Source organism: Hemibagrus wyckioides, linkage group LG14, assembly GCF_019097595.1.
Source record: "Hemibagrus wyckioides isolate EC202008001 linkage group LG14, SWU_Hwy_1.0, whole genome shotgun sequence".
NCBI lineage: Eukaryota > Metazoa > Chordata > Actinopteri > Siluriformes > Bagridae > Hemibagrus > Hemibagrus wyckioides.
Window position 1 is genome coordinate 14,566,296 of NC_080723.1, and position 14,695 is coordinate 14,580,990.

General features: G+C 41.1%; 1 protein-coding gene across 4 annotated transcripts in view; it reads left to right on the forward strand.

Moving 5' to 3' along the window:
* Positions 1-14,420, forward strand: part of rassf7a (Ras association domain family member 7a) — a 28,573-nt gene extending 14,153 nt beyond the window's left edge. For 3 of the 4 annotated variants that reach the window (XM_058408119.1, XM_058408118.1, XM_058408120.1), the window contains exons 2-6: positions 8,886-9,067; positions 9,503-10,329; positions 11,443-11,617; positions 12,005-12,091; positions 14,141-14,420. In XM_058408119.1, the coding sequence (XP_058264102.1) occupies positions 8,965-9,067; positions 9,503-10,329; positions 11,443-11,617; positions 12,005-12,091; positions 14,141-14,172 (1,224 nt within the window). In that variant the 5' untranslated portion in view covers positions 8,886-8,964 and the 3' untranslated portion in view covers positions 14,173-14,420. Of the gene's footprint in view, positions 1-6,819; positions 7,012-8,885; positions 9,068-9,502; positions 10,330-11,442; positions 11,618-12,004; positions 12,092-14,140 lie in introns of those variants that run through there. The other variant, XM_058408121.1, reaches the window with a different exon arrangement.
* Positions 14,421-14,695: the final 275 nt, after the last annotated feature.

A 14,695-nucleotide genomic window follows, 5' to 3' on the forward strand; every position in this document is an offset into this window, starting at 1 on the left:
GCTGGACGTGTGCCACCCTGACCCTGAGGAGCTGGCAGCGGTGGCGTCTCTGCCGCGCCACTGGTCATCGAAGAGGTAGAGCAGTGTGAGACAGGAAAAATAACCCCCTTTTATTCTTTATTAAATTTTGAAGAGCAACAGCCCATGGGGAGGCCTTCTTTCACACTAGCTGTCATGAAATGTGTGAGCATTCATTGATTTCTGCCAGAACAGAGCATGCCCTTGGATATAGGCCTGCTATTGGGCATGGAGAGAAAAAGAGGGAAGAGTGATCGATGTGGACAGCATGTCTTTGTCGGGTAGTGAATCTGTTCATCCTAAGAGGACAAGCAGAGGGGTGAGAGCATGTATGTGGACACACGGGAACAGTGGTGAAAATCTGTGCCAGAGCCAAATTCAGTTTTTTTTTCCTTCAACTAATATGCATGACTAAATCTCATTTCATTTGCGTATTTAAGACCTGTATCTCTGTCTTTGCCTTCCTACACTCAGGGAAACCACTGACAAATTGGTGTTCTTAAAAGGCTTGTGATTGTCATCTGTTCGGGATCTTCTGTGGGAAGACAGATTGTATCGGCGGAGGTAGAGATACGCTCCGAATGGTTTTGCTTAGATAAGCAATATCAGTTACATTTCGATGCTGGCTCCCCTCAGCCCACAATGTCACAGTCCACTGAAACTGATTGATGATTTTGTAAGCCAGTGACTTTGTGGTGATCACTTTATGCTGGATATACATACAGAATTTGGCTTTAAAGCTTCATCTCCTGTCTCCTAGCTCTTATTCTCAGCTTGAGCCTGTGTGTGTGTGGGTGTGTGTGGGTGTGTATCTGCTGATAAATTATAGCACCAAGTTTGGAGTTTCATTACTTCTGTTTCCCAACTACCACTATTCCATGGTGTAATGCAACACGGCCTGGTACATCTATCTATCTATCTATCTATCTATCTATCTATCTATGGCACAACCAACATGGTGCTGGCATACATGGTACTCTATGTATGGGACTTTAGTGACATATAAGTACTTTTAAGAGGACTACATTAAAATAAAGTATTACGTTTAGGAAATATCTACTTGGTGTACAGCACAGCAGTCTTCTGTAGTGTCTGTGACATTCAATTAAGAACACAGGGGAAAACTGAAGAGTTCGGTCTATTTGGGTACATCAGGGGCATTTTCAGTAAACACTAAATCAGATTTAGAGGTTTGTTCATTTTTTTGTTTTTGTTTTTTAATCCCCAACCCCACCCTTTCCACCATTTTTTCATTTTTCCACCAGATTGTTTTTCCACCTTTTAACCCTCCCCAACTCACCAGCCAGGTCTCCTCTGTCATATGATAGCTACCAAATGGTGAAGGGTAAAGGTAAACACTTGCGTCATCTAAAACATGTGAAACCAGCCAAAATATCTTTTGTGAACTGCTGCTCATGCTGCTTCAGAGGCTCTATCCACGGTCTTCCACATACATGAGCTCACAGGCACCCATGATTGGCTAGTGTTGCTGTTATTGACACCCAGAGATCTCAGCCTGACTTGGACTCCAGCTGTGGCATCATCAGTATTCTTGGTTGCGATTATTTTAGTGTTTTCCTCTTCTACAAGCAACACATTAAGAATGATAACACCAACTCATATTTTCCATTTGAGGGCTCCTATGTTAAGCAATTCAAAACTGACACTCATACAGACAATTCTGTTGATTAACTGTACAGGTCCGTGTCCCACTGTGCAGGGTAGAGGTACTGTTTTTCTCACACTTGGTTGGGTTCATCTCATTGGCAGCAATATAGCTCACTTTTATCTGCTCTTCACTTGTGCAGAAATGTCTTGGCTGTGAAAAATCAATCCCTGGCTGCTGTAAACTTCACTCTCCTATACACAGGACAGGCCTGGGACCCAAAGTAAATATATGACCTTATTCCATTAGGTGCATCAGGAATATGGGAACAGAGCTGTAAATCCAAATGCCAGCACCACCCCTGCCTCCGAGACCTCGGACTAATCCTTTATTGAATCTCTTGTAATGAGTGTGCTGAGACTGGCACTTCACCCATCTCCACTGCAAATAATCTCCTTTGTGAACCCCCCAAGCACTTAGAGGCCATAGCTTAGTGCACTTGACTGATGTTCCAGTCTGTCCCACTGCTTTCCTGTGCAACTTGCTGCGACTTGAACTTCCAGCTCCATCAGCCTAATTATTACTTTGGTGGCATGTAATGTTTTGCATTCTCATAAAGTTTAGGAGTAAAAAAGCAAAAGCATTCAGATGTACTCCTATAACTTCTATACCTGAGGAAGTCATGATCAGACATGTAAAAAGAGAGAAAACTGGGTGTATTTCATGTTTTCGGCTCTGGTGCATGTTTCAGAGGCGTTTTGTGGAATAGGACAGGCTGTGGGATGTCTGGAATGCACGCATGTCTTAAAGCTCCTACTCCTGGAATGTGGTGTTTTGCTGTGCACTTTCCTTTTGGAATTTTGTTTGTACATGAATGAATCCATGTTTTTTCTACTCTATGGATTTAAAGTGTATATGGTATTAGGAGATCAGGGTGGCACCTGGAACTTTATGCTCCATATGCATTCCTTGTGTACTCCAGAGCCAAGGCCCGGAAGGGAAGGTTTTTTTTATTATAACCTACATAATAAATCAGGGAAAACACCAAGCCCTAAGGAGTGAGTAAGCAGAACAGTATTTTGTTAGTGTTATGATGTCTATTTTAGATGAATCTTCTAATATTCTGTGCACTTCTAACATACCAATCTACATTTCTCTATCCGCCTACCATTACCATATTTTCCTAACATGATTTCATCCACATGGTTGTGGTTAAAAATGTTCACTGTAGTAAAGTAAAATATTTTCCTAACCTTTCACTTTCTCTGTTTCCAAATGAGCAAAAGGGCCCACGCTCCAAGCTGCTCATCTTCCAAGTAAGCCCTCTCCATTTTGCCTCAAACCTTGACGTGGATCATTTACATAAATTTGGAGCAGCCAGCAACATTATACACAAGTGTGGTAAACATTTCTAAATTATTCAAAACACGGGGGAAAAAAAAGTGCGTAAATAACTAATGAACCAAGCCTATCCAATCCCATTAATGCAGTCTCTCTCTCGCGCTCTCTCTCTAACATGGCATTCACGCTAACACAGTCCAGGAATAGTGTCTGCTTGGCAGCTGAAGACAGAATGCTTTTCTTGAATAAAACAAGTGTAATCATTTGGTCACGAAGGTAAACGGGTAGATTGTATTAAATTTTCCCTGCAGAAAGAACTCGCACTCGGTTTATGTGATGCCAGGTTTGTGTAATACCAGATTTATTTAAGTTCAGGAAGGCGAAATCCTGTATGTTTACATGTTGTTGAATTGCATTGTTGCAAATTGTTTTTGAAAATGCATTAAGCAGAACTCCCTAGACGTCCAACGGGCGAGCGCCCTTGCCCAAATTGAGTGCCGTCTTGGTTGTCTGCACAGTCCCTGTAATGTAGGCCAGTCTAGATTGTTATCTGCACCACTAAAAGGTACTTTGAGTCAGAAACTCAGGATGCAATTACCACACAGGACACCTACTAAGAGTGCTTCACAAGCACAAGCAACAATTATTGCGTGTGTGTGAGAGAGAGAGATTGTTTATTGGTCCCTGGAGGAAAGGCAGATTTTTTTTTTTTTTCCCAGCCTGAGCAGGTTTGACCTTATTAAAATCAGCCCTGAGTGTCCACTCAAAATACTTCTGTTTGAAGACTTGCCAGGTTCCCATAATAACAGATAAATGAAGGATATTAAAGTTTTTAGTTTTAGTGTTTAAATAGTGTTTATGTATAAATATACTTTTTAAAATTTATATAATGTATATAAATTTATATACCAATTTCCATTAGCTTCAGTGGCTTTTTATTTTATACTGGAACAGAACATGAAGGTGTATAGATCTCGTAATTTTATCCTTTCTCTGTTGCTATATCTTCCCTGCACACTCCGTAAGCATGAATTTGTCCATTTGTATGAATATTTGCTAAACAAAGTGCTCTATTATATTCACAATGTATTATTTTTTTTTAGAGGCAGCCACGCAACTGCTGTCCCTAATTAACAAGCTGTATGTGTTTGCATCATATGACTACCAACATTATACATGCACGCCTGTCTCTTTGGTACAAATTAAAAAAAGGACACACACCATTAGAGCCTTGATCATTGCTTCATAATGTCCTTGTTCACTGTTCGCCCATTAGTTTGGTTATAGATGAACATAGCAGATGAATTTATGCATCAGTCTAGTGCAAGGAAAAATTGGACAATGTTATAAAAGAAAAATGATTTCAATCCAGTAATGTTTCTAGTATTTTGCTGCTTGTCTGTTAACGTTGATCCTAAAAAAAAAAAAAAAATCTTGGAACACGTCATAGGAAATGGATCCGATTCCGCTGCACCCTGGGTAATTATTTGTGAAAGATTAGAAGTGAACAGTAATAATGATTTCACTTGTAATTTGGTGCTGGGGCATGTTCAGGATATGTTTGTCAGCGGCTTATCAATACACGGGAAGCATGAGCTGTTATTGTTGGCGTGTACTCTGTAGCTGCACAGCTGTTCTGTTGGCTGATTGTAAGAGGAGGTGGGTTGCTTAGTGCTGTTGAGTTACAGCTGCAAACATGGAACATGTGTACATGTGGGACTTTCTGCTCATCCTGGATCATCGAAAGGCAACTGTGGATAAATAAGTGTGTTTCTTAATCTTGTATTCATTCGTGATTACACACTAACCCTATTCAGATTAGGTGATTAAAAAATATACTTGCTCTTGCATCCAGCTTTCGCTTGGATATTTCTGTTAAACATGATATGAGATATGACGACATCGCTGGATGATGAATTAATAATAATGCACCCTTCCTAATGGTTTTTTTTTCTCTCTCTCAGTGAATGGACTTCCAATGAGGAGAGTACAGAGACAAAATAATGCAGCCCATTTATATTTTTGAGAAACTGTTCAAAAGCATTTTGTGCTGATGTGTTTTCCTGAAGCGAATTCTGGATGCATGCACAAAGACGGAATAAACACTGAGCAGCAGAAACACAAGAGGCAACATCTGTTTGTGAAATCAGAGACCTCTATCCTCTATCCTGTCAGGACTGAAATTATCAGACCACCCTTAAGTTGACAGAAAAGCAGTAGGTAATTTAGGCTGGAATTTTCTCGGGGGTGGAGGATGAAAAGCACCGACAACGCCAGTCCAGACGAAGTGAACTGACTGAGTAGACCCTGTAGGAGATTACCCAAGATCTCCATGTAGAACTAATCCTTCTGAATAGGGCTTTAGTCGAGGTACACAGTGCAGCTGCTGAAGCAAAATGATGTTCTCATTGTGTGTACGTCAGCGGGACACCATCTGAACAGGACGACGAATGGTATTAAACGTCCTTGAACAGTAAACATTATTGCCCCACACTGTTCACCCTAACTGGCACTACCCATTGGTGCTTACTCAGACCTTGCTCAGCAACTGAGTCGTAAATGAGCACATTGTGACCATTGATTTTGATGGGACAGGACAACATTAAAGACATCGCCTCAATCAAAATTAAGTAGAGAAGACTATTGCACTTAACTTCTGCTGTAGGCTATACAGCCTAATGATGTTTCAGAGTACTGCATTAAAATGCAGTTGAGACTCAATGACACAGGAATCCAGCATACAGAATAACAGCTTGTTTTAAGCAGTATAGACGTATCTTTGTTCAACTTGGTTTGAAGCAGAAGGTGTCCTGGACATTATAGACACACCGTCTGCACTTGGACTAATTCAAATCATTTGCTATAAAACAAGACCGTGTTAGGCATTTTTAAACTAGCTCAAAATGCCAAGGTTTTTTATTACCTGTCCTGTCCTCTGCTCCTTCTCTGAGCATGGGACTGTGTTTCCAGCCCCAGTGGGACTCTGAGCGCTTGTTGTAGTTCTAATTTTTTGACCACTAGGTGCAATAATGAATAAGCTAAGGAAGTTGGGCAGTTGAAAGGTGAACGAATCAAAGGAACATCACCTTAGAGCTGACCAATAACAAATATTTTAACAATCATTCATCAAATTAGCATCTCAGTGGAATTTAAAATGTATGGAGGACCTTCAGAAGATTAATATTTGTCGAACAGGTGATATAGTTTCCCCTATATACACGCTGCCACTGAAAATCAGGCCGAAGGCTTCTGGCCTTTAAACCTTTGAAAACCCGAAGGATAGTCTCATCTTAATTTAACTGAGTAAACTGCATTTTTAATGTTGAAACATTCAAAACAGATCCTTAGTAAACTGAAGGAGACTAAACCCCTTTGTTAAGAGGAGTAGTGTAAAAGCATTATGATGGAGTGATTTTTGTAGGGATACTGGGCTGATTCTGCAAATGCTGAATTGGTGTTGGAGTAAATTTGCCAAGCTTTCTTACCATCCTGAAATGTATTACATACCATGAAAACGTGTGCTGATGAACGACAACAGCAGTATTGGCTGACGACTGATGCACAGAGCTCTCACACTGTCTATGGATGAAACTCTGCATAGACCCTCTCAACCAGAGCTGATCGTTTTCCATATGAATAATTTCTCAAATCACTGTTTCTGAGCTGAGAATTTAGAGAAATTTGTGAAACAGATTTTCAGTCTTCAGGGTGTTTTTCTTTTCTGTCCTGTTAAGCTTTAATGAGATGTGTGTGTGTGTGTGAGAGAGAGAGAGAGAGAGAGAAAGGGAGGGAAATGATGAGTCCCATAATCACGGCTTTAGAAGAGGCTCAGGGAAAGCAGAGGATGGGAGGGATAGGCTGCTCTCGGGTGCATCTGTCCGCATTTCTTGACTCTGTGGGCTGGAACATGTGTGAGCGGTCTGAGGAGCTGAACCTCGCCCAAAGGATCAAAGTCGGAGTTTAACATCTGAGCTGTGATCAATAACCGAGAGGTCCCAAGGAATGCATACATAATCATCTACAAAAGCACACGGTGTGACTGAACTGTGAGTTTCTTTGGATAGATGGTAGTGGTTCAGTTTCTTTAGAGTAAATGCAGATGTGCTGAAATTTACGTTTTCATTTCCAGTACTGAACAATATGAAGATGAGGGAAATCTCCTGCTTTAGGATTTGACATTTAAACTGTATGGATAATCACTTTACATATTATAAACTGTATGGAAAAATGCTTTAGCTTGTTTTTATATTACTGAGGAGAATTATTGCTTCATTGTAATATGAAACAAGTGAAATACGTTTACAAATACCTTTTAATTTTTATTATTGTAACATTGACATTCGCATGGATTTACCCATATTTACCAAGTGACATCTATCCGTTCCACTTTATATTTGTTTGGTAGCTTTAGTAACCATCACGCTGTGTAGAGAAGTGCACCCTCGGGCCTCGAGCTTGATATAGTGCTCAAGCCTGTCCGAGCAGCAAAGACAAAAGAAGATTTGTTTTAGTCTCTCACACAGTCCTGTAAGATAGCATTCCTCTGCCAGCTCATGGAGGATGGTGGGGGATCCAACCGGGCTCTTTAGAAGCAGCCCAAGATTATTTAGTGCTATTTCTCCGGTACAGTAATGATGAATGAAGGCATCAGCAGTTAGAACGCTACGCCTCAAGTACAGAGCTCCAAATCATGACGTCACTGCTTTCAAATAACAGTGACTAAAAGTAATTGCAATGGGAGGAATGTACAGGGAGTTCGATTAAATGAATGTACTTGTATGAGTACTCGTGGATTATGTCAGATCATTGTGTGCTAGTATCAGCATGTGCCAGGAACGGTTTGAGAGATTGTGAACAAAACAAAACAAGCTGGTGGAAGCAGATGCTCTGTAATAGGCCCCAAACTTTATCTTGTCTGTCTTTTTTCGGTCCATGTTGCCAAAGAGCCAGCTTTTTGATCCTCATCACACAAAGGGTGTTTATTTACAGCCTGAATGTCAAATGACTCATGCAGCAAACGGTCCAAATGTTTCTGGGAATTTTAGTATCAGCACATCACTAAAGGAGAAGGATGAAGTCACAGCATTCCACCGGTTTCCTCCTTTTTTGATGTGTAAATCCTGGTATCTCTCAGCTACTTTTGCTTCTCGTATGTGATGACTGTGAACTAAGTCAAAAGAGAGAAGCTATTTTATGATGTTCGGTCGATTCTTCATTTTAAAACCTGTTTTTTTCCTCAAGCATAATTATCCTTCTGTGAATGGCCGTTGTTGATTGAGCGTTGCCTACTTCCATTAAGAGTGGTTGGTCTTAGTTAATGCATTTGACTTTGTCTGACCGTTTGTTTACAAAGGCTACAAACAAGTGCTGTAAATGTGCAGAGAGCCACCATCCATCAACACACACTCGCATTAATCTTCTGCCTGGGGCCTCATTTGCTACCTGCTGCATTGCCAAGCTCTCAGATGTTACACACTACTAAAGCTGTGCAATCTGTTCCTGTTGTGAGGCTTCAAAGTAGCATAAATTCATTCATACATTCACAGACACACATGCACGCTCTCTCTCTCTCTCTCTCTCTCTCTCTCTGTTAAAGTGTGTTTGATTGATTGTTCCCTTAAGGACAAATCTGCTAGAACTACTTTGAAGAGAACAGCATGTTTAATCGGGGCAAAGTTATGCTTTTGAGCCAAGAGGGCACTGATAATTTTAGAAGTTTGTTTATCCACTGGAATTGCCGTTTGTCACTGCCTGAAATCCTGTGCATTAAGTTACAGTCCTATACTTTGGAATAAGCACAATTATGTTTTGAGAACACTGTGGTTAATGAGAACCTTCCCTTCTGTCTTTCCATTCCTCACATTTTGTCTCAACGGCTTTTGCACCGCCCTTTATCTGTGATATGTTTGTATCTGTCCAGAATCCGTGCCAGGTCATGCAGTGCTGATTGTGTCAGATCTGATCTGATCTCAGCCGAGCTGAGGTCTAGTGCCACGCTGATGGAGCTCAAGGTGTGGGTGGACGGTGTGGTGCGGGTGGTGTGTGGCCTCTCTGAGGAGACGTCCTGTCAGGATGTGGTCATCGCTCTCGCGCAAGCCATAGGTATGTTCAGACATTAAACACCATTAAGCTGTTCATCAAGCTTTTCCATCATTTACAACTTGTTGCTCACTTTTACAAAACAAAAAATTCATTTAATTTGGTATGTAGCTATGTTATTTATGTTAACTTAAATTGCTTCACTTTGGTGTGTGGTCAGCTGACCAATTTTTACTAGGTGGATTAATTGGCATGTAATTGATGACAGACAGTCTATTTCTGTTTCAATACATGGTACATGGTACACATTGGAGCTTTCATTTGCCCACTGGGCTAGCTATTGAATTGAATTGAATTGAATTGAATTGAATTGAATATTGAATGATTTGTCCACCCCTATATTCATGTACTGGCAAATTGTCCTACTGCAAGTGTTGGGTTAATTGAAACTTCATGAAAGATTTCATGTGGCATCACTTCTTCCTTTGTTTCCTGCAGGCCAGACAGGCCGTTACGTCCTCATCCAGAGACTAAGAGACACTGAGCGTCAGCTTTTGGCTACTGAGCGCCCTCTGGAGTCCCTGGCCAAGCTCGGGCAGCACAGTAATGAGGTGCAGTTCTACCTTCGGCGCACCGGCCCCAGCAGCAACAGCAGCCATGAGCGTGCACACTCTCTTCATAAACCCTCCGAAACAGAACCCCCAAAACGCAACATACCCAGAAAATCCCTGACCTTCAGCCTGGGCCCTTCTTCTTCCCCACGCACCCGACCCAAACAGAACCGCAGGTCTACAAGTACCAAACTCCCACCTGATTCCAGAGCATCTCCATTGCCTCAGACCTCCCATCAGCCTAGTCTGTCTAGAGAGGAAGTGTTCCGGCAAGTTCTCCAGCAGCAGGAGCAACTGCAGGCACTGGAGGCCCAGCTGGAACTCCTGGAGGAGGAGACGCAGGCGTGGGATCAGCAGGAGGAATTGGCTGCTGCAGAGCAGGCACTGCTGGAAGATGAGGAGCAGTGGGAGGATGAGCTCAGGACTGAGATGCAGCGTGAGCGTGCAATGAGGAAGCAACTGGCTGAATTACATGCCAAGCTGGATGAGTGTGGCACCAGCTTGAACAATCTCACCACAAAGTCCACACAGCTTGAGCTGGACATTCAGAGGGAAAGGCTTGACACTGAAGCGTTGTCCACACAGGCACACCCAGAAGACTCTGTAGATGCTGTACAAGTGGAGCTCCAGAGTCAACAGAAACAAGGGGTAGAGCTGGAATCTGAGCTGGTGGAGACTGATAAAGCTCTGGGAAAAGCAGAAACTCTGCTACAGGTGAGCAGAGAGGATGTGATCTTTTGTTAGCTTAATTGGAGGCTTAGTAGCTAATGTTATGTCCTGTATATAAACTCTGAATGGTTCAATGACAGTATGTATGTCGTGTTGAAAAGTGTTTTACTCAACAGTTCTACAATAAAGATGTAATGTTGTCTTGTGAAGGTTGTGCTTAAATTACTGCTTGCTCTTGTTGCCCAACAATAAGCTCTGATAGCTTAGATTACTGAGGGATAATCCGAAGTAAACCATTTAAAAATTAACGGTAGTTTGGACCAAAATAGCTTTCTGTGTACTGAATGTTGAAAAATTAAATGTAGTCTGAAATCATCCTCATTGCCTCAGGTCTTGCCCCCAAACACCATTAATTATCATGTGTACCAGTGAACTTGGAATTTGTCTCGATAATGAGTAACATTCCCTAACAAGTACAGAATTCCTGAGAGAGACATTCCAGCAGCACAATGTTCATTATCATGTTTCCTTATAGAGCATCAGGTGTCATTGTCTAGGACACAGACGTTTGTATGTCTTGACTTGTCTGGCTCTTAACTTGTCGTTTCAGTAATGGAACACAGACTACAGGTATAGAAACACACCCTTAGAGAACAAATCCCTGGATTGCTGTTAAGAAAGCCACAAGGCATAAATTTAGGGATGTAGGAGTCCTGATGAAGCATGTCGCCCTCTAGTGGTATCCGGTTAAAGTGCTGAATTCCTCTGCAACCGTAATCAAGATTTCACCATGCGTGTCAAGTATACTTTATATGCAGTGTCTGATTTGGTAATTCAGTCTGTGACAGTTTGATGTTTAGATATTATTCAGTCACACAATATCTACATGTGTGGCCCTGTGATGGACTGGTGACCTGTCCAGGGTGTACCCCTGCCTTTCGCCCAATGTGTGCTGGAATAGGATCCAGCAGATCCCCGTGACCCTAATTAGAAATAAAGTGGGTATAGAAGATGGATGGATAATACCTCAAGTGGCTTTCTTGTTTAATATATAACAATGTGAACTTCATACTTTTCAGCTGGATTTGTAATGTGACCATCTCAATAAAATCATGAAAACAGTGTATTTGTGCAACTCTGTCCCTCTCTTGTGTCCAGGCTAAACAGGAGCAGCTGGATGAGCTGAATAAGGAGCTGAGGCAATGTAACCTGCAGCAGTTCATCCAGCAGACCGGAGTGCTCCCAGCCCAGAACTCCTCTCGTACAGACCTCCATCAGCAGCTGGACCAACAGGAGCTGGCTCAGCTATTGCAGAACACATCTATAGACACTGGTAAAGCATATGCACACACACACACCAAATATATCTGTCTTATGCAAATGCAGGATCAACAGAGACAAAATTAAAATCCACCGATTTACATCATCACTTGACCATTACATTCTCGTCAGTATACACTATGCACCGGACAGGTTATAAAGTCATTTTGACTGTGTATGTTTTTAAATGCTCATATTTCAGCTTTCATATAGCTGGCAAAATACTATATCATTAAGATTGTGATCAAGAAGTGATCCCCATAATTAGGTTATTTCAGCTCTATGCTAATGTTAATTTTTCACTAGACTGTTAAAATCCAATTATTGGCTGGTTTATGCAGACACTGCTCTTCCATTATCAGATAATTTTGCTAATTAACAGTTTTCCCTCTGTTCACAGACTCTCTACAGCGACCCACAGCTAAGCAGTTTCTTGGGCATCCACGCAACCTGCAGCACCCCCTGGTGTCCAGCTTGAACCCTGAGGGTGTGTATGTGTGAGAGTGTGCTGCTCATCCACCCTGTCCTGCCATGGCATCTCTCAGCAATGCCTGGTGGTAGCAGCGCTCTCTGGGTGGAGGTTCCCGCATGGTGCCCCCTTCTGATCCAACCCTGCTCTAATAAAGCGTGTAACTGTGTCCAGACTAACACCTTATCTGGCTGGCATCATACAAGGCTGTATAAATACATGCACATCTATAAGACAAGCATGCATAGCAGTTAGGATTATGATATTCAAATACTCGTGTATGCAGTATTTGTGCAGTATAAAGCGATCTGCATGGAAAAGAAACTACAAATGTATTCCACAGACTGCACTATGATTAGGGGAAATCCATGTTTTACAATTATTTTTTTAAAAATACTTGCATCTTAGGAAAAAAAAAGGGTCACTGTGTGATGATACTTCTAGCTTTTGTATTCGAGAGAAAAGTGCAGCCTGACCTCCTATGAACTTCCTTCTCTTAGTGCAAATCATCTTAAAAGTAGGTTCTGTGAATTTACAATAGCAACGATGCAAAATCGTAGAGTTGAAAAGGAATAGCTGCCATAAATGTACGAGATGTTTGAAACTCAAACAGTAGAAGTAGAAACCTTCAAAGCAGGTTAAGAAAGTTTAAGCTCTTAAGCTTTTTTTTCTTTTTTAAGTGAAACTCTGGGCCGGTCTTTGTTACTCGTAAGCCGACGGTGGGAGTAAACATATCTCTTAAGTCAGAGGAGTAGAGCTTTAATGCATGTGTGCTTAGAGGACATCTCCTTTAATCCGTCATCTGACAAATGACTTAATTCGTGCAACATTCCATTTTTGTGAGTCCTTGTCTGGTGCCTTTCAAATAAAGTGTTGACTTTGTATGTCCTTCTCAACACTTTAGTTTAAGGGACTGAGAGCCTGATCTGTGCAGCATCTTCAAAAGCGATAGTGAAACGATAGTTCAGGCCAATTGCTAATCACTGACCAAGCTGCTGTGTCATCACATTACTGCAAGTCACCGTCTTTTCAACGAGTGCAGGGTTTGTGCGGACACAGTATAACACTTATCTGAAGGTGTTTTCATGGCTCTGGTTTTTGTAATAAACTAAAGTGTTATTTCTTTCGTCCTTATACCTTTTAGACTTGCTCTGGTACCGTGTTTTGGTGTTTTTTTTTCTCCTTTACTTTATTTTGTATGCCTTTTTTTTTGCTGCTGGTTCTGAGTCTGTGTTCTGTTTCATTGGTTATCTGTGTCTTAAGGGTTAAGTTCAACTGGAGAAACAACCACGAGCCGTAGGTGAACTGATTATCCAAACTGTGTGCATGTGTGTGATCCACTGTTGGATAGAATGGCTCTCTCTATTACAAAGCCACTGACAGCACTTGTCTCTGTAACAGTTGTTTTTATCAACAGAACAAGACAGTGTGCCTGATGATTAATGTTATTCATAATAGAAATACTGAACTGCCATTATTGTATGTCGTGTCTTGCAGAGTGTGAATGAGATTGGGTGTTGAACAATTTCCAGATCTAAGTACAAATCTATTAATAAAGAGTATTGGTATGAAGTGACTCGAATATTCAAATGCCTTCTCTGTTAATTGTAGAGACGGACATTGCTATGCTTGAGACGAACCGTGATTATGCTAAAACACCGAAATAACTTTACAGGAAAAGAGGAAATGCTTTGGAGAAAATGAACTCACTATTACTCCCTTCTCAAAACACTGCCTGTGGGAAGTACCATGCGAAGCCTGCTGATCCAAAGAGCTCTGGATGTTGCTCATTATGTCAATATATAAGCTACGGATAATAATCATGCTATATGAAGAAAAAAAAAAAAAAAGATCAACGCTGTAAAAGATTATTATTATTATTGTACAAACCTAGCTTCTTTTTGGTGTGTGGGTGCTTTTTCCCTTCTGGTTGCTGTATGTTTCCAGGTCTCTCAATGGGATTGGCTAAACAGGGAAAACCCTCAGTGCATGGATGTATTTTTCCTAACTTTCCAAACTCTCACACTGCACCCATCATTCCATATCATATTCTTGTGTGTCTTACAGTCCTGACATCCAGGGAGTCATCTTGGAGGTAAAGCCTGAAGGGCCAAGGATCTCTCCTATTACACCTGTGTACTTAACCAGCTACTGCTCTAATGGTCCTACTCATCTCATCAATGTAACAATATTATATATATCTGCTGTATATACAAATATATGTTTACATTTTGTTACACTCCAAAAAACATTTATTTACTGTAAAATATTACCAGAAAGATTTATCTAGAGAACTATTACATTTATGTATTTAAGTCTAATAAAGACAGTGTTGTGTGTTTATATACACCTTTTGGTCTTTGTGTCTGTTTTTAAGCCAGTGTTATCTTACTGATCTGTAGGTTACGATAGACCTGTTCCCATTAAAAACAGATGTGGCTCAAACGGTGGTGCGAGTCTCAGAAATTGTAGCACAGATATAAAAAGATTTCCTCAATGCTGAAGGAAATGTACATCCTGTACAGCCAGGACAGTGTACTTTTCAATGAGTTCATACCTCACATATGATAGGCTTGTGCATCCTGACACAAGTAGAACCTCTTGAAGATAATACTACAGTAT